At 40.9% G+C, this 20,286-nt stretch overlaps 1 protein-coding gene across 4 annotated transcripts in view; it reads right to left on the bottom strand.

Moving 5' to 3' along the window:
• The window catches only part of rimbp2a (RIMS binding protein 2a), an 89,652-nt gene that overhangs the window by 11,283 nt on the left and 58,083 nt on the right, over window positions 1-20,286 (bottom strand). For 2 of the 4 annotated variants that reach the window (XM_088070991.1, XM_088070993.1), the window contains 13 exons: window positions 19,791-19,814; window positions 19,011-19,215; window positions 16,757-16,914; window positions 15,979-16,058; window positions 15,749-15,858; window positions 10,915-11,733; window positions 9,351-9,374; window positions 7,566-7,717; window positions 5,103-5,876; window positions 4,778-4,933; window positions 4,343-4,489; window positions 2,022-2,124; window positions 585-707 (listed from right to left, as the gene is read on the bottom strand). In XM_088070991.1, the coding sequence (XP_087927117.1) occupies window positions 585-707; window positions 2,022-2,124; window positions 4,343-4,489; window positions 4,778-4,933; window positions 5,103-5,876; window positions 7,566-7,717; window positions 9,351-9,374; window positions 10,915-11,733; window positions 15,749-15,858; window positions 15,979-16,058; window positions 16,757-16,914; window positions 19,011-19,215; window positions 19,791-19,814 (2,875 nt within the window). The remainder of the gene's footprint in view (window positions 1-584; window positions 708-2,021; window positions 2,125-4,342; window positions 4,490-4,777; window positions 4,934-5,102; window positions 5,877-7,565; window positions 7,718-9,350; window positions 9,375-10,914; window positions 11,734-15,748; window positions 15,859-15,978; window positions 16,059-16,756; window positions 16,915-19,010; window positions 19,216-19,790; window positions 19,815-20,286) is intronic. The other 2 variants (XM_042510000.2, XM_088070992.1) reach the window with 2 other exon arrangements.

Raw genomic sequence — 20,286 nt, 5'->3', positions numbered from 1 at the left:
TGCTTGAAAATAAAAGCATGATGTGAAATGCATTGCTCCCAGGTGAGCATATGCCAGCCTACAAAAGGTTTCAGAATTGTATCTATGTGGTACCAGCAAAAGGGACAACTGCATTTCCAACAGCTGATATTTCAAACTCAAGAAACTCAAATGTCTAAAGGAAACATAAAGCAGTGAATGTGTAGTCATTCTTTAATGTCTACCACTAATATCTCTTTAAAATTTCATGCACGAATGCTCTCATTGAAAGAGTAGTAGGTGTGGTTGTACCACAAAGGGAGGGGGTTTAGCAGGCATCTGGAGTTCAGTGCAGTGAGTGAGGCATTCCCTGAGCAGTCAATCAATCATTTATCATCTGCAACTGTGGAAACGTTCATCCTGGACCCCAGGAATGGCTTGCCAATGGGTCCGCCATTTCAGTGCAGTGCAGTCATGCTGTTCAACTGGAAGCATAATAATAACTATTATTATTCGAGACAGAGAAACAGGCACTTGCAAGTGTCCACAGCTACTTGTTTGCCAGTTGCTGGTGGCATTTCTGTCGCCATGCTGTGGTGGTAAAAAACAGGACTGCAGGCACATACCATGGGGAGACCTGCTGCTGCACATGTGCCTGCGGGAAGACCACGTCCTGTGCCGAGCTACTCTGCCATAGTAAACATCCTCGGTGATGGGGTTTCCCTCACTGTTATTCTCAGAGGTTACCTCTACAGGAAACACCAATTAGAGGGTGATGTGGTTACAATGAAATTCTAAACATTCCCTTCCCAAAAGGTTAAGTAAAGATATGTGTTGCTACCTAAAGCTTCTTATGTAATAACAAATGCATACAGGAAAGCATCCACGGAAAACCACTATGTGACTGTTAGCTTCTTTAACAGAGTAGACTAAAGATTGACATTTTGCCAATTTTCAACCACCTTTGTATCAAAACAGTGTGGGCAGTATGTGTAGATAAACTGTAGTAAACTTCCCTCCATTTAACCAGCACCTAAATATCCCTTCTCCTTCCATGGCAAAACTCTGCTGGATGAGGTAAACTGATACAAAACACATCATCCACCAGTGTTTTGCTGGCACTCAGGTGCTCAAACTACAGGTTGTACTTTTGTTGTTGTACTATTTTCAAATTGCCGGCCACCCACGCCGCCACCGCAGACAAAGAGTATAAAAGATCAAGAGCGTTACCCGCTCCTCTCTCTGTCACTCAAACTGGAACTGAAATCAGATCATATGGTAAAACTAGGTAGTTCTGATCAAATATGAATCAAGATTATGTTACTGAACTGCCTATTTCTTGTCTAAAATGTTCTTAGAAACACATTTTAGTGCCATGTTTAGCTGTAATGGTGAGTTTGTGAACAGGAAGCCACACAGCTTCCTGCACAATGCAAACAGGCTTTGATTAAATGGTAAAACAATGCAGCGCTGATCAAATATAAACCAAGATTCTGTTACTGTGATGCATATTTGAACCTAAAGTGTTTTCAGAAAAAAATTAGCTTTTCCTTTTACTGTAATACAAGATTGTTTCTTGCCAGCCGGCTGCTATTGTGTCAAATAGATGTGAATGCATTTCTTCACCCACCAGCAGGAGTGTTTATTGATCTGGTACGATGCATTGCATTCTGGTGGTTGTTTTTTTTCTCTGTTTTCTGGTCAGGTAGCACCAATTATGAAAGTATATGCATCTTTCTACTGCATAGATGACCTAGTTTTATGTGAGGACACTCTTTATATGGTTGAAATGCTTCTTTAACGCATGAACGTGCTTCTGTGCACAGCAGTTTAAGAGAAGTGTCAGCTCGTTGCATCATAAATAATCTCTGCAAGATCAAACTAATGTTCAGGTAGTGAAGGGCATGAGCATGGTTCACAGACACAGAGGTGATCTAGAGACACAGAAAAGCTCATGATGGTTTAAACAGAGCAACAAACACTTCTGTTCTATGGCACAGAAAACATTAAAAAAAATCATATATAACACCCTCTGTTCTATCTAACCACCCGCCCATACTGACCAATAGAGGGGACCATTAGAGGTCGTCTCTGTGGCTGGGAGCCACCGTGATGAATTCTTCTCCCAGTCTCCCGGTCATGACGTCCTCCAGCAGGAGTGTTGGTCTGAAATGCACATAAATGAGGAAACATTCGCAAACATGAAACATTCATGAGCTGCACACAGATGTGTGGACGCACTCGCAAACAGTGTGTGAGAAAAAAAAAAACGCACGTCGACATACTCGTACAAATTGTATGTAAACAAAATCATGCAGCACTCACAGGCAGGCACACTGAAACACAGACGCATAGACGCACACTCAGACACGCACAAGCCCGTGGGATATTCTAACATTACAAAATTAGGCAAATACTGATACGGAATTCAAATATGTAAAAAGAAAAAAATAAAAAGCTGTATCGGGAAGCACTGTCTACCGTAGGTTACTGTGTAGTCTCTCCTCACAGCACTAAACTGTTCAAACCGACTCTCCGTGTGTCTCTCTCCAAGGTGCTGAACACATTCACACCCAGTCTATCTTTGTTTCTCTCTATGGTGCTGAACACATTCAAACCTGGTTTCTTTCTATCTTGTATGCTTCATCGTTCAGATATAACAGCAGATGTGTGCAGCTTTGTGATGCTGTAGCCACCGCAGCTCCACATTACCTCCAATCCTACTAAAAGCCAGAACCACACACCACAGGCTGCTGCTACCTGCCATGTATGACCTCAAAAAAAAAAGCTAATTAAAAAGGATTGCAGCTTTAGCAAGTTTTACTGAATAAAATCAACAACAGTGGTCTAAACTGGACAATTTAACTTTTAAGATTTTCCACTACCGTTGCTCTTCACTGATATTTGCTGCCTGAAAGCATCAAAACCCAGGTTTCTCTCTCTTTCCCCTTTTCCACCAAATTAGCGCTGGCTCTTGATTCAGTTCTGTTACGAATTCTTGGAACCTTGGCATTATCCAGCGAACCAGCCCATGTTTCCAACAGCTGTGAGCAGAGCAATTTAAATCAAGGATGTGTCATCAACAGACAGTAGAGGGGGGGCCCCGAGAAGCACGCTGGACTTTGAAGCCAATTTGACATCTTGGCCAAACCGTGTTACCACAGATTTCTGGTCCATCTTGTTATGCCCTGGGGCCCAAAAAGATTCCATATATTTATTCCATATACTTCTATTGCGAAAGAGACATCTGCAAATTGATAGATACATTCTTTAGAACCTCACACTCCTACAAAATTACTTGTTTCACTTTCAGGATTTTATGCGTAAGATCCGAGTACTTTATGTCTTGGAAGTCAAACTTTATGGATTTTTTTAAAGTGCCACTGAGCACCTTCATGAAAGTGACTGTCCAATGCTGTGTCCAGTTCTCTTTACACATCCATTATTACAGAAACAATCAGGGTCCAACTAATAACCATAAGAGGACATGTTTACTATGAGCAAAACACCCTATAGCCAAATCCTGGAAATCTCTTACCAAACTGGGATTACAATACCGGCTTGCAGGTCTGTCACACTACATTGCCTTTGAAAAACTTACATTTATAATTAAGGGTAAATATGCTCCGTTTGTTAGGATATGGGGGCGTTTTATGAAATTTCTTGAGGGGGAGAAGGCAACAAAAGTCTTAATGCTTTGATGACAACATAATTATGTATATTTCCATTTGCTATTTCTCTTTTTTTTTCTCTTTAGGACCATTACCATTTAAACAGTTGTACAGGTAACATTTTGATTCCCTGATTATTTATTGTAGACCTAAAAAACACTTGATGGGATGTCCTGTCTTAGCAGTTTTAGTACGTCCTGCAGCCTTACATACCTTATTTGTTTTCTGTTTTTGTTTTTGCTGTAATACACGCAGTATAAAATCTAATAAAAATACTTGTTAAAAAAAAGAAGAAGACATGGAGGACTATCACGTGCAACTCCATCCTCTCTTTCCAACCTTTAGAATATGACACACCCTCTGATGTCGTTCTGGTTCGCACTTTTGGTCAAGGAAACCCACTATTTACTTTACAGTTTAGTTTTGGTTGAAATTCTCTGAGTGGTTCAAAATAAGGTGCATAAACTGGAAAGAAACCCGTTCCATGTTGGTGGAAAAGGGGTATCTGTTCTCTCCATGGTGCTGAAACCCAATGTGTTTTCTCTTTTTCTATAAATTTGAACTGAACTCAGCACACACACTAAAAACACATTAAATGCATTTAAGGCAGCAGTCTCAATTGAAGTATCTGTGCCTGTGCAGTTCGCTAAATAATAATAATAAATTTGGGTGCTTATGACTCTTGGGTTTAGAATAAGTGCAAAGAACTGCACCTTGGGTGTGTTGTGCGAGTTGCGTCGACGTCCCTCTTCCAGCTGCATCTCAGAGTACAGCTCCTCCTCATCCTCTTCCATGATGTCAGACAGGTCAGAGCCCCGGCTGCTTTCGCTGTGATAATCTTCATTGTGACTATAGTGAGGCTTTTGGCAGTCACACACACAAACACAAAACACAAACACACAGACGCAGTTGTTTAAGTCCACATACATACATACATACATACATACATAAACACATGCACACACCAAACGCACATGGATTGGCAAACACACACAGGAACACACACAGAGACAAGGGCAAAGGAGTGTATGCATGCAACCACCCAAACATGCATGCACACACACACATGTCCAAACATACACACCCGCAAGAGGTTGTCCGTTGAAGAACACATACAAGTAAAAGATTCGTCACAAATCAGTTCTTACCGGCCTCCCAAGCTCAGAGCCTCTGAGGAACTCATCGACTGAAGGTCCTCTCCGACGGCCGCGTGCAAACCCTTCCTCATCTTCCTCTTCTTCATCAGAGTGATGCTGGTGAAATGTACGACCCTGCTCTCCGTATCTGCCTTGCCTCCGGTCCCCCTGAAAACGTGCATGGAAAGCGATGTAAGTGACTGACAAGTCATAGAAGGTTAAATATCCTTCAATCAATAGGTGGCTGCATATCCAATGTTTTTAAATCCAAATAAAATTTAGAATTTATTGTCATGCTGAAATCGTGACTAATTTAGCATTTTCATTTTCATCGGACCTTGCCACTCTCTGCTGCCACCCTCTGCGCTGCTTCTCGGGCGATTGCTTTGGCCACGGTGTCCGGGATAAGTGTGCCTCTGGGCTGCGGGAGGATCCTCTGTGGGGAAGGGGAGCGTGGATTGGGAGGGGGAGGGGCCTCAAGGGTGTGGCCTTGCATTGGCACTGGAGGCTGGGAGGAGGGAGAACGTTGGGGGTCCCAGCCAGGCTGGCCAGGTGGAATAGCTCCCCCGTGTTGGGCCGCGTGCTCTTTGGCATCCAGGTCTCTGGCACATACTGGTCTCTGAGGTATAGGGTGGTGTTGGGGGTGGGGCAGCAGAGGCAGTCGGTGCTGGGGCCTGGGACCTTGGTGGGGAGGACGAGGCTGAAGGTGTAGCGGTTGAGGATGTGGGGGTCGAAGCTGGGGTTGCGGGGGTCCGCCTGGGTGAGGGAGTCTGGGATGGGGCTGAGGGTGAGGAGGATGTTGTGGGAGTGGTTGTCCGTGTGCCTGGGTTGGAGCGGGAAGCTGGGGTGTGGCATGAGGAAGGTGAGGGGATTGGAGGTGGGGTTGAGTGTGAGGGTGGGGAGGAGGGCCTGCGTGGGGGTGCATTGGTGGTGGCAGGGGAATTGCAGGTAGAGGCACGAGGAGGTTGTTTGGAATGACGGCGACTTGGGAGTCGTGGGATTCTCCCTGTAATGATAGCGTCCTGACGATGACCTCCCTGGCCTCCAGGCACTGAATCCTTGTCAGCTCGACAGTCACATAGTCTGCCATTGGGAACAACACCTCCGCTATCTGCATTTAACAGGAGAAAATGAGATGTCAACATTAGCAAGAGCTGCATGATCATTTTTTACAACAACTAAAGCACATCCCAAGGGAAATTTTTTGGGCTGCCCCTTAAGAGTCGAAGGTTCAAATCATCAGTTGGAGACCCTCATTCGACTGAGACTGCTTCAAATCCAGCAGTCGTTTTTTTCTGTACAATGTACTTCTCGGGACATTTTAGGTCCCCAGATTTTGCTGTGAAGTGAGTGCTCTTGACCTACATGCTACTCTTTGCAGCTTCAGACATGCAGGCAGCAGCACAGAGGGAAAGAGAGACCCTCTGTGCTGGTGAAGAAGTGTTGAATTTACAGCTCACAGCAAGTTAATAGGATACAGTCTCTGGCTTTTGTTGATATCTAGTGGCAGCAAAATTTGTTGTTGCGCATTTGCGATCCATCGTTGGTGCTGTTAGCTTGTTGATGTGAATGCCGCTGTCACACTTAAAGTCCCACTGAGCCCATTCAGACTTATAATAACTTTGTGTGGGAAAAAAAACAAATCGTTGAACATTCGTATTGAACAATCAAATCTGATTCAACTGGCATAATTCTAAGTCGGGTACAGCCCTAAAAATTTTGTTGCTTACAACAGTCTGATAAAAATAAGGTTCTTATTTGGAGATTACTAAATTCTGATTTATTTCTCCACTACCCTCTTAGCAGAAATAAAGAGCAAATGAATAAATCAGCAGGAGTTCTTTTGCCGTGCTCATAGGCTTCTCAGAAGTGAGACACATCTGAGAAAAAAACAAATAGACTAATGAGACTTGACTTTGATCAATGAGACAAAATTCAGAAATTGTGCAGACTTATAAGTCTTAACTTATAAGTCATTAAAAGGTTTGGGATCTTACTGCTATCCCAAAAGCTGATTACTTCAGACAAATAAACATGGGTAGATAAACACAGATAAATAAAACATACTGCAAGAATAAAAGAAAAAGGCACTTCAAAATAAAAGCTCTGTGTTGGAAATGTACTATACTTTAAAATAAACTGTTTTTTTCTTCTTTTCTTTTTTTTTTAAAACAAATTTGACATGTCCATGAGTCACTTGAAGTCGATTCAGGATGGACCCTTGACCCAGTTTTGGACCCTGACCCACCTCGAACCACTGTTCTAATGTAGGAATGACATAAGACTCCAATGCTGAGATAAGAAAGTCATTAGCATTCTCTTTTTTCTGATCAAAATAGTATATGAAGCACACAATAAGTTAGAAAACATTGTGCTGTCAAAGTTTCAAAATACTGTGTTGATTTACTTTTGCAGTCAACAGAGGGAGTGAGAGACCTGTCCAAGAGGCTCCAGATTAAGAGTCTTGCACTTAACATGAATCACAAGCAGGTGGCACTAGTGTGTGCACAGAGGGCACTGATGACATAATTCTCTACTCAACAACAAAGGCTGTTATATCCCATCTGTGATGTATGTTCTCATGTTTCAACTGGATTATATATGATTAACAGCTCACAGTGTTTTACATAGTGTATCAGTTCACTGCATGTGTGCATTTGAAATATGGATCCCATAATGTGATTGTACTATGCAAGACACTGTTCAGAGGTTTCCCTCTTATCATGAATGATGCCTTTAACCCGAGACTCAACCTCATGAAACCCTTTAACAGAGCATATAGTCACGCTTGCTAACTCACCCTCTGTCCTTTAGTGCAGACTGCATAGCCAACAACATTTGCCCCATTAGATGTGCCCGTGGGAGAGAGGATGGGGGGCTTCCAGCGGACCTGTAGGACGCCTGGTGCCTGCCCACAGAGCACCTGTACATCCTGGGGGGGCTGGGGAGGCCCTGGGAGGTGAGAGGATAGGTGTAAGGAAGAAACAAATGTAAAAAGATTTTTAATATCAGTAATACAAAAACAAGACGTAAGGGTGTGTGAAACATTCATCAAATGCACAGATTGGCACACACATGACCATGCACAGAAATGCTCACATACGGGAGAGGGGGTGAGGTGGTGGTGGGAGGATTCGGGAAACAACAAACTGGGTTCATTCATTATTTGTCCTGCATATTTAAATATGTGAAAGGATTACATAACATCTTATTTATAACTTGTGGAGATACACAGTTCATGCTTGTGATAATGGGACATTGCGAGTCATAGTGTGCTGCTTTTATAAAATACCATTAAAGTTTTCATGGAGGTACACTAACATGTTTAACAGGGCCTATAAGATACTCTATAAGGGACTGTTCTTTATTAAGAGGAGGGCGGGTGGTTTTTGTTTTACGGTCAGCAAAGCAGACAGACAGCCGAAAAATAAAATAGACATTTACATCACAAAACATTCTAATTTCGCCACCTCTAAATGGATAGCACTTTGAAATACAGTGCCAAAGCTCACTCAGGCAATTAAGCACGAAAAGGAAAGGCTGCTGTATATTTCACATCTTTTTTCTCTTAAAAAATAAACACTTAATTACAGGTATTTGAAACAAACATCCATACTCCTTACTAATGGCACCATCATCACACAAGCTGTGTGTACTTCAGCAAAGTATGGGTGCACAACAGCCACCCATCCTACCCCACAAAACCAACATAATTAACAAAGCCTACACATCAAAAATAAACACAACCATTTAAAGTTGTATGTCCCTACTCTAAGCCAAAATAAAAATAAATACACAATATATAATTCCCCCAGTGCTTAAGAAATTAGTTAACATGCCTGCCCCAATTTGCACCACCCCCTCTCCCTGTTACACATAGGCTAGTATAGTATTTTTGCAAAATCAAATTTGGTGTAAACTCCCTTGGTCTAGTGCTGCCTGCTCTTTGTGACATGAAACAATGCAGGTAAAGGTAAAACAAAACAATGTGGGCCTCTGGGCCTCCTGAGAGAAGCCACTGCTGTCTCCACATGCAGGACACAATCCAGAGAGACTAACTACAGCCCATTCTTCCACTCCTCCTGGATCACTGGATAAAACATGCACAACTGCATTCAAGCAGAGGCAAATGCGCACTCATACAAAATGGTCATTTCAGTGAGCAGTGGGGAGGCACTGCTTTATATAGCACTGGTTACTACAGGCTAGGCTATAGGCTGAGGAAATGACTCATCGCAATAATAACTGGTTGTATTGTGTGATGCATGGCTGTTCTCCAATTAGTGATATGCATAGTGCAGAAGGCAAACATGGGCAAAATTGCATTTGAATTTGGTTTTAAAAAAGTGTATTTAAATTTCAATAAATGCATGAATGACAAATTGGAGATAAATGTGTTATATAAATGCCATTTTGCTCATATTGCCTTAATTGATTGAATTATTCTCAGTTTCATGACCACAACCCTCTTCCAAAAGTATCATAGCACTAATGTCATCTCTGCTCATTGGTTTGCAACAGAAGAAAATCAGTTAGTGCTCAGACATTTTGGAAACCCAGCCCAGGACTGATGTTTCATTCTGACCTGTTCTGCAATATGGTGTTGGACCTAGACAAAATACAATACACAACAATGGCATAGTAAGGCAATGCTGCACTCTACTTATCCAACAACCTTAACATTGATATGTTACATAACTCAGCTGACATTACAGTAAAATGAAATAAACATAGTAGTAGCAGTCTGTCATCTCCATCTGTCTCTGAGATTGTTTAAAAACATAAAAAGAGAAAAAATACTAAGAACAATTAGAACATAGAGACTCAGAAAATTTCACTGATCTAATGTGGGCAAAAATGCATAGAGATGGGCACAAGTGGCAACTTATATATAAACAGGTGAGATTCAAACCACAATCAGGACAAAGAATACATAATTGAATAATAGGATCCACCTGTGAATGAATAAAACGCCCAATATTGGCCTCTCCCAAATAGTAGGAGTGCGCATAACAATCAATAAGAACAGCAGCAGCCGACGTCACACCTTGAGGTGTAAAAAAACAGGACTAGAGACATGTAGCAAAAAACACTGAAAATAAGGAGCTATAGCTAACAATCAACAATGATTAATAACTTAATGTGCATACATAAAAATTAGAACCCAATAAAGTAATATCTATACATACTGTTCATATATAATGTGTATGACCCTTATAGGAGAAAATGATAACAAGAGTTGCAGCTTGAAAAAACGCTCTACGTTATCTGAGGGCTAAAAATACACAATTCTTTCTGAGACGAAAATGGGAGACACATAGCATATATTAGAGAAACAATTTAAAAACTATATGACACTGTCAACCCAAATGGTTTGAGTTATTCAAAAGAGAATTGAAAAGTGTTAGAAAATATAAATATATCTACAAAATATTTATATAGAATCTAAACCTAAGGAATCCAGTGATACCCAGCTTTTCTTACCATCATGGGAAACAGCAATTTCACGCATTCAGGACCTTTATGAATCAGAGAAAGCAACTAAACTGGAACTACTGAAAAGTGCAAATGGTGTAATTTGATTCCCAATTGAGACAGTCTGGTAAGAATAGCTTTACCTTGTCAATAATGACTTCAAAACTTTTGAAACAAAAATTTCAATGGAATTGCAAACATGCAATCTGTGATCATTCGCCATTAACCATTTAAATTCAGTGTTTAATAGTATTTAAAACTATTAATCATTTGACAGCCATACAAAAAAGACATTGCAAAAGTCCTAAGAGGAACAAAGGATACCCAAATACATATTATAAGGATGGAAAGCATATGAGGAAAAATTATTAAAAGATTATGGAGGATCCTTATCAGGGAGCTGTGAAAAGTAGCTTGTTTTGTCTCCCTGATGATGGCTCTTTAGTTGAAACACGTCTGTTTCTATGAATTGTTGCCCATATTAAAAAAGTGACGTTTTCTGGCAGTGCCACTGTTCTAATTACACAACCGTGCACCTCTGTACATTGTCTCAGATTTTTGGAGTTGTGTATACTGCTGTTTTTCATCAAGACCATAAAAACTATCATCTGCTATGGAGCTATGCATATTTTATTGATACTGTTTCTCTCTGTATAGAAAAGAGCTTTACTGACCTGCAGCCTGTGTGCAAAACTCCACACCAGCTTCTTTCCTCTCTCTCTGCTCCAGCGGCAGTTGCCATGGCACCTGGTGCGGCTGTGCCAACACCGTCACTTTGTACACTGTCAGGGGCTTCAGGTTGATGAAGCGCAGTCTATACCTTCCCGGTTTTACCACTGCATGCTCTGCCCCATCCAGGAACACAGTGTGACCATAGTTACTGTTGCTAGGCAACCAGGAGAGCTCGGCAGTGTCGCGCTGGATGTCGTCCACCCGGAGGCCACACGGGGCCACCACCACGTTGGCTCCCACCAGCAAGGTGCAGCGCAGCTCATCCGACAAGCCCCGGTCTGTGACGCTCTGCACCGACACGCGATGGACACAGCCGTCCAGGTCCAGCTTCTCCAGCAAACACTTGGTCCGGCCACCATACACTATACTGGCACGAAGCTCCCCGTCTACCAACACATTGTAGCCAGAGATGTTCCCCCAGCCCAAAGGCACAAGTGGAGGCTCCCAGGCCACAATGACGCTCCGTGCCAACTGCTTGATCAAGTTGATCTTTCGGGGATAAGGCACGACGTCTTCAGCCAGGTCCTCAGGGTCCAGGGGCCCCCCTGTCCCATTGCTACAGGGAACCAAGGCGTTAGATGAGCCCAGGAAGCCATCCTGGGCGGCACCTCCATCCACTGCCGGCAAGGCCAGGGGCATGTGGTCCAGTGGGCCCATGTCTTCCCCTCCCTCCCCGGCCTGAATCGCTAGTTTTTCTTTGTCCTGGACAAATTCCACAAAGTTGGAAGGAACAAGTCCTCGCTGGCCATCCAACAGCTCTCCTGTGACACAGAGAAACATGAAGAGAAAGGTGTCTGAGATAAATAATTCAACATTGTCCCTCATTCTTTTTTTTCATTTTCATGAACAAACATAATTAAAAACATAGTTTAGCCACGTAAAAAAAAGTCCAACCTCAAAAAAAGATCACTTTCAATTTCCTGTCATCATTGTAGCTATGAAGTCTGCAGCGCATGTAGATGCAGCAGCCTGTAGCTCATTAAATCTTTGCTACTTTTTTGTTATACTTTTCTATTTTTTCAACACCATGGCTACGAGCACTTATCAACATCTGGAAAAGTTGTATGGGCTTTGGACTGAATGCAGCAGCCCGCGAGAAGATCCCCACCAACAGCATATGCAGAGCAGCCAGTCAGACCAGAGGAGAGAAAGGAAACCGAAAGCACCGGGCGAGGAGACGGAGGAGAGCCAGTATCAGGGCGAGGTTGACCCAACTTGGACCGAGAGCTGCTCCTCTACCAAGCCTTTTTCTTGCTAATGTCCAGTCATTTAAACTTAAATGATATAAATTTCTATAGGTTGTCCATTATCTAAGATGGCTAAAATATGTTTTGTTGCATCCACAGCAATACATTGCTTAGATTCTGTGCTGGACTCAAGCCTACATGCTGACTGACATCTACTGTATGTAATCCAGTGACTATGGATAAATTCGTCACACAACCACACTCCAAAAAATCTTTAGTATCTCTTTAACAACTGTCCCTATAGGAAAGGGTAAGAGTTCCTCTGTGATACTTCATGCAAGTATTAAAATTAGGCTTCACAAAAGGCTCCTTACATGACAAAGAGAAAAAGTAAAGCAGCAACTTGAATACACTTAATCATCAGTGAGAGCTACTTTGCTTGCAGGGTGGGAATGAGTCAGTGAGTGAGAGGTGGTAGATATGTAAACATACAGTATGTCCTATTCCCTAAGATGTAAGATTTACCACGGCTCCTCTGATGCTTACTTTTATAGTCTTTCCATTAAACACAGAAATGGGAAAACATTTCAAAGAACTTGAACTCTAGTTCACTGCTTTTAAACATTTCCAGGAACACCCCTGAGCATGTAGATGCTGTGGCCAATGCAAAGTTTTTTTTTCCCAAAGGGAAGAAGTTTGTCTTGAAAAAAGCTCTCCATCATCTTGTCCTTCAGTCCCTTTTTACAATGAGGCCGGGGAGACCTTAAGACCATCTGTGTGTGTCTGCGTATTTGTGCTACTGAGAGTGTGTGTGTGTTGTTGTGCATGCTCGTGATTAAGCCTCTGGATTAGTCATCAAGCTAAAAGGGACCAAGGTCCCATCTTGACAACAGCTTGGTCTGCAGCCCGAGTCTCCCTCCTGTGTGGTAAATACAAGGCTCCTCCACGATGCCATGCAATCTCACCGCCCACAGCTAATGAATCACTGCAGCTGACTACTACTGTGTCTGTAGCGGGCTGCACTGTCTGCAGGATTGCTAGTCAGGGGGATTAGGATTGCCTCCGATGGAGAAGCCTTCATAATTCTAAAGAGATTAGATGCAGAATCACTCCAATCACCAGTTAGAAAAAGTGTACAGGATATTTTTTTCTTGGTGACACTGGGGCACTGACCAAGTAGTCTTACATAACAGCTGTAGCCAAAACCTACAGGGAAAATGAATCATTTCAAAGTAACAAATGAACAATTACACACACTGATACAAGGGTGGGTCATAACCAGTGGCACACCTAAGGGAGAGTAGTGGGGGCAATGGAACACCTGATACAGTTACAAGCCCCAAACTGATACCCCCTGGTGAAATTAATTATACAATATAACTGTATTTAAGAGGCTATGCCATGCTTTTTAAACCAAAGCTAGTGGTATCTTCTGAAACCAGACAAATGAAGGGATCCACTGGTACCAATGATGTAGGCATAGCTTGTCGGGAAGCAGGCTAACTAACACTCGAAAGTTAGGCTAAATTTTGTTGAGGAAACTACTGGCATGGCCATTCTCGCAGTCCCTCAAACTCTCACCTCAAGTTATTGGAATGAAAGTGGGTTTTAAATGTGAGAGGGTTTGATCACAAAAAATATTTTGTTCTTCACTCCTTTAAAATAAAGCTGCACATTTGTCTTTTAAGAAAAAGGACAACCAGCCTATCTGATGACCCATAAATTTCCTAACTGGTTCCCAAATGGTCCAGCCATGGCATTCAGATTTCTCCTTTGTCATTACTTCAAGATTCACACAGTCTAATATATCATTAGCATCATACATGCTTATTTATACTTATATTCATTAACACTCATTTGCACTGTTAAATTTGTATTGTTTTTATCTTTGCTTAGCTTTAGATTCTATTGATTTATTTCATTGTATTTATTTGTTGCTTCCACTGATTTAGATTTTGGTGCCCTATTTCACTGCTTTCATTTACCTCATGTTTTGAAATGGCAATAAACCTTCTTGAGCTTGATCTTTAGGCCATCAAGCGAATTTGCTGTCTCTGTTCAGTAGCTGCCTGTTACTGAGTCACTCTACAACAGGAAAGGGCACCTCACACTGCAGTCCATTCAGAATGGACCTGCAACCCACTTTTGGACCTCAGCCTAATTGGGAACTGCCAACCTAACACATTTAAAGATTCATAACGCAGTAAAAGAGGATTGTTGTGGAACTCAAAATGTTAACTTGTTATTTGTTATTAATTGTAAAGTAAGAAATTTAATTATATCAGTATGCGATTCTTTAACTGTTATATTGACATAGTTTGGTGACAAAATTCTTAAAATTCAGTTATGGCCTTTGGTTTTGGTATGCCACCCCAAGACTTTCAGTGGATCCATTTGACCACCCCTATGACAAATTTCTGGGAGTGCCACTGTTCATAATAGTTTGAATACTTGCTGTATGATTTAGTTCTCACAACTGTATTATGTGAGCTCTCAAAGCAAACAAAAAATAGGGCAAAATCTTTTGTGACAAAAATTAAAGTGGATCAGTCAAAAAGAACTGCAAAATACTGGATATCTCAAAGGTAACAGTCTTGAGAGTCATGGCAACAGGAGCCAAATAAAGATTGACACTGCAGTGACAAAGAGAAGGTCACAAGGTGAGGATAACCAGCAGGGATTTGACATATTCACAGTATGATGGTGACAGATGCTGCTGCTGTGATGTAACATAAGAGGAGCCACATTTGTCGCAGTGTTTACAATAATGATTGCATCAGCAATATTGTCATTTTACATTAAGGTTCGATTATGATGTAATGTCATGTCTGTCACACTATAAAGTCAACAAAATATACATTAGAGCAGGGATACTCAATTTCATTTGCCCAGGGGCCACTTTTGCAAAATGACAGGGGGCCAATAGCCTCAAATAGGTATGGTGTAACCAGGAGTGCAGGATTTGAGGACATTCAGGTTCTTCCCCTGGCACTTTTTATTTATTGAAAAATGCACTCTGACACAGTAATTACATTAAAAGTAGAAAAAAGATTCTAATCAATTTATTTTCAATGTGAATTAGAAAATGGTTGGGGGGCACCTAGCACTATATCAGGGGCCCGATTTGGCTGATGGCCCATAAGTTGACTATCACTGCTGTAGAGTGAAAAAAACATGTCATGGTACATTAATGTATACATGTACAGTATATGACATGGTCATTTTAAAAGGATGTTGATGAGATTAAGATGACAAATCAAATACAGTTAATAGAAAAAAAATCACTGGGGGATAACTGTGAGCTGACACACATCTTGGCATTTTGTCTCACTGTGAGGTAATTAATACGGGATGATGCACATGCTTGTTGTGACTGTCAAGCATTCTCTGCTACAACAGCAGACAGGGACTCAGGCTAAATCACAGACTTGAAAAGCAACAAACAGCACCTCCTGCTGTACTGTAATCTTTGATCTCTAGTCTGCAATATTTTCTTCAGACATTTTTCATTTTAGTGCCTGCCTACACTTTCCAGTTAATGCTGATAATTATTTCCCATATCATCACAGAGTCTCGTTCTACTTCTCACCTTCATAGAAGCCATCGTCATCCATGTTTCCATACACATACAGATACTTTCCGGCCACAAGGGGGAGTTCTGCCTCAGGATGCTCGTTTGGTCCATCAAAAGGGTTATAACTGAAAAGAGAAACAGTTCCTTTTTTTCATTCATATGCAAATGAAGATGCATTTAGTTAGTAAACTTAAAATGATTATGTGTAATAAAATCAACATAATACTGAAACTTATCTTATTCACCTGTATCGGGCAGTGCAAAGGCGGACCTGGCCTGTGTAGCGAGGCTTGGACCTGGGTGATGGGCTGGCCTCATCCTCCATCTATAGATAGAGAACCAAAAATAAATATATCACTACAAAAATTCTAATCTATGTAAGATGAAATATCTTAAATCGAGGCAATATATGCTTTTTTCTTGACCTAAATGAGACAAAACCTATTTAAAACAATAGAAGAAAAAAACACCAGAAAAAAATAAAAAATATATTTCAAAAAAGAATAAAAACAACCAAAACACTCAAAAATGTTTAAAAAATACAATTTCAAAAACACCCAAAAAATAATTTAAATAACCCCCAGCAAAATTAATTTAAGCAAAAAAACACCTACAAAACTCAAAATTATTTAAAAAAGAAAGAAAGATAGAAAGAAAGACCAAGAGTTATTTATTGAAATATTTGGCAACTGATTTTCTGTCAGTTGAGTGATTAGTTGATTAATGATTGCAACTGTACTTTTATAAACTGTTTAGTAATCTAATTTCTCACAAAACAAAGTTATTTTATAAACTCTTCTTATGTTTTTCATGCAAAATCTTAATCTGTAAAGAAACTAAAGCATTCACATAATTGTAATGAAGCAAACAGTAAAATATTTCTCTCTGAAATGTAGTGGAGTATAAGTATAAAGTGACAGGAAAGAAATCATCAAAGTAATGTACAGGCTCCCTGATTTTTTTTTTAAATTAAGTACAGTACTTGAGTAAATGCACTAAATTACATTCCACCACTGGTCTTACCTCTGAAGGAGTCCGCTGTCGAGGGCTGCTGGGACGGTCCGTTGTGACAGTGTTGGAATTGACAGACGGCAGTTCGGGTCTTTCTCTGTCTCCAGTCTGTGGTGTGCAGGGCAAGAACTGGGAGATCAGTAGCGGCGTGTTTGCCGCGCTCTCATCGCCTGGGAGACATTGATTTCCATAGCAAATAAAGAGCAACTGTCATTCCTTCTGCACCCATTTGCTGCTTATTGTACAGCTATTGATCTCCTGTTGGGGCGAGTGTACAGCAAACACTCTGCATGGCAAAGGCTATTCCACCTCCATCAACACCTCGCCTCTGTACCGCATTTGTCCTCAAATACCACTGAGGTCCTCGAGGAAGAAAACACACTTGAAAAATGCAGAAGTATAAAATGGAAAAGTCTGAGAGTGTGAGCTGCTGAATTCCTTGAGGAAATTAAAGTAAGTCAACAACATGGGCCCACTGTATCAGCGGGTTCTTGTGGTTTGCGAGTGAGTGATATTATGCATTAGCACTAAAGCATCAGTGAGTCTCCCCCTCTCTCTGTTTCAAGTGGAGAGAAAGATAAAACAGGATCTCCAACACTTCAAAGACCTCTGGTCTGTGCCAGACCGTATAAATCTACATCGCTGATATGGCTCTATCTGCTGGCTCTGCAGGTTGCACTATGTGTCGTTTGAATACTAATGTGTTAAAACCACCTTTGTGTCATACATCAGGCCTGTGATCAATTAGGGTAGGTATTGATCATGAATAAGCAGTATCGCCATTAATGGGATCCACCTCTGGTTAGGAGCGAGCTGATCCAGCTGTTCTGTGAGCTGTCTGGGGATTAGATCAATCTGCCTCTCATTTCATTCTGATAATAAGCCGTTTGATCACATGTAATTTGGTGGATGCTTTTATCTACAAGGTCTAGTGTGCATTTATTTTTTATTTTGTCTTAGAATGAGTGGACCTCTCCCTGGTGGGGACCCTTTAACCCTGATAGTTATACTATCAGTATAACTATAGTACTTCTCCACAGATTTAGCATTGTACATCTATAACCTTGTCAGCCCCACACTGGAAAATTTGTAATAAATGAAGCAAAAGCAAAATCTGAAATCTGGTCTCACTGGAAATACATAAAATGGCCACACCCTCTTAATAGAGAATTATGTGGTGGGGTCACATCATTTTGACACATTACGTGGTGGCACCGTTGTAACAATGCCAATGAAAAGTTGATTAGGATCCTTTGTTGTTGAGGAAACACAAATTTCCTGGTTCAACAACATCTTGCAGTGGGCTGTGTTAATTGTTAATTGTTATATAAAAAGTGAGAGAGGGAGACCTCTTGCTGACCTAGTAGAGTGTGCACCCCAGGCTGAGTGCTTGCAGCAGCGTTGAGTCCGCTCCAAACTTTACATGTCAGCCCCCTTCTCTCTACCCCCTTTTTAGTCATTCTCAAGCTGTTCTATAATAAAGACAAAAAGCTAAAAAATATTTAAATTCTTTGAAAAGCAAGAAAGTTAATGTAAGTGAGGTTGAGTTGGTTTAGGGGTCAAACAAACACAGTACTTTAACCCGGGAGACAGCTGTTTGTGTCCTGATAGAAACTAAAAGTCAACAAAGTGGTAACTTGCGTTACTTATGTTCAGGCCTAAAAAGCATACTTATCTTAAGCAAACCTAACCGCACAGCATTTGTTTTTCCTGAGGCGGTGAAGGCATGATCTGCCCTAATCCCCGCTTTTATTGGTACTTGTTTCCTTTGTTGGTTAGGTTGCTAAGATTTGGGAAAGAGGAGACTGGATAGGTGTAGGGTAAGAATGTCAGGGTAAGCAGAGTATGGCAGGTCATGCCCTCACCATCCTACACACACAAAACAAAAACACATGCCCACCACGCTGCCGCCACATTATGTCACATCTATTCCAAATGCACCTTTTTCAAGAAAAACTACAATCTTTTCCTAAATCTAATCTCTTATCCAACACGTAATTTTAACACATTACGTGGTCATTTCACATATTTCTATGAGATTAGGTTGCTTTTTTTATTCTACCGTCTTCTTCCTTGTCAAAGCCAACATTTCTCACAACTTGACTGGCAACAATTTGAGTCAGGGTAAAATGTGTTAAATTGGATTCTCTTTAGAGACCTCAGTGCCACACAGCACTCAGGAATCTAATAATAATAATTATGAATTGCAGAAAAAAAAGATATGTGTGAGTATAAATTTGGCTATAAGCTGAGACCGCTGACTTACCTGTCTCTGTCTGTGCTTCAAATCCAACAACGACTTGTAAGAGCTTCTTCTCTGATGAGAGGGGGATCTGGGATGTGGGAGCGGGATTAATTTTAAGGATGTCCACAGTATCTGATTGCAGACGGAAATTCAGCAGCTCATTGGACAGCTGGTGGAAGTGTTCACTCTGTGACCTGCATTTCTGCTCCAGGTCACGAACCTTGACCTTTGATAGACATTGAAGAGAGCGGGGGGAGCAGTAATGGCCAAGGGGAAGGAGAGAGGAAAGAAGAGTGAAACGTGAGGGAAAATACACACACAAAGCATGGAGTGTACTTCACATATAATGCTCAGATATTAACTCTCTGAGGAATAGCCAGTGTTTCATCCATAAATGCTGATCAAACATGGAGCCAATTAGAAGTGGGATCCCTAAAGAGCTATTTTTTCAGCTTATAGCAGCATGTCTGCAGTCTAATCAGAGCATATGGAAGTGAGGAGTCATCTGCACTGCTGCAGTCGCTGATACATAACACTGTTACACTCTGATAACGAAGCCTGAGTACTGCAAAGAGTTAAGAGGATTATAACACTTACAGTATAGACATTAAACACATCATATCATAGATATATCAGAGGAAGTCAAGGAGGATGGATGGGGTGTTCTGTGAGTAAAGTAATACTCAATCTCATTCACTGCACACACAGTATTGATTCTCAAATACCCACTAAAGGCTTTGAAAGCTTTAGTGATTTGCTAAAAATTCACACATTAAACTAATCAGGGAGGAAAATAAATACCTGAAACATTCTGTCCTTATTGTTCTGTTAAGGCAAAAAGGAAGGAGACATAAAAAAATAAAGAAAGAAGAAAAATTAAAAGAAAAGACAAACTGAAGACAGTAACAAAACACCAATGAATGTCATTAAATGCAAAGGAGTTAAAGGAAAACGCAAAACAATATTTATCTCTACAAAACAAAACCAACATGAAATTAAAGTACAATGAACTAAAAAGAAAGAAGGAAACTGGGAATGCACTGTAAAATTTGGGGCCAATACCTGTGCTTAAAGTAACAGTTTGGCTGATGGCTGGTCTGTTTTTAACAGCAAAACAAGAACGACTGCTTCAAAAGCCTTTCTACGATATATATAAAATCTTATAATTCCCTCTTTTTATTGATGTGACAACATCTCCTAATTTCCCCTTAAGTTTTTTTTTTGTTGAATTTTCTTGTCAAAAACTAATTTTTACAAAATTAGATTTGAACACATCATCAGAATGTTACAATTTACG

The sequence above is a fragment of the Plectropomus leopardus genome, chromosome 20 (genome assembly GCF_026936395.1).
Source record: "Plectropomus leopardus strain MGB_pleo_1.0 chromosome 20, ASM2693639v1, whole genome shotgun sequence".
Taxonomy (NCBI): Eukaryota; Metazoa; Chordata; class Actinopteri; order Perciformes; family Serranidae; genus Plectropomus; species Plectropomus leopardus.
The sequence above is the reverse complement of the archived record's forward strand: the minus strand, read 5'-3'. Positions and strand labels throughout refer to the sequence as shown.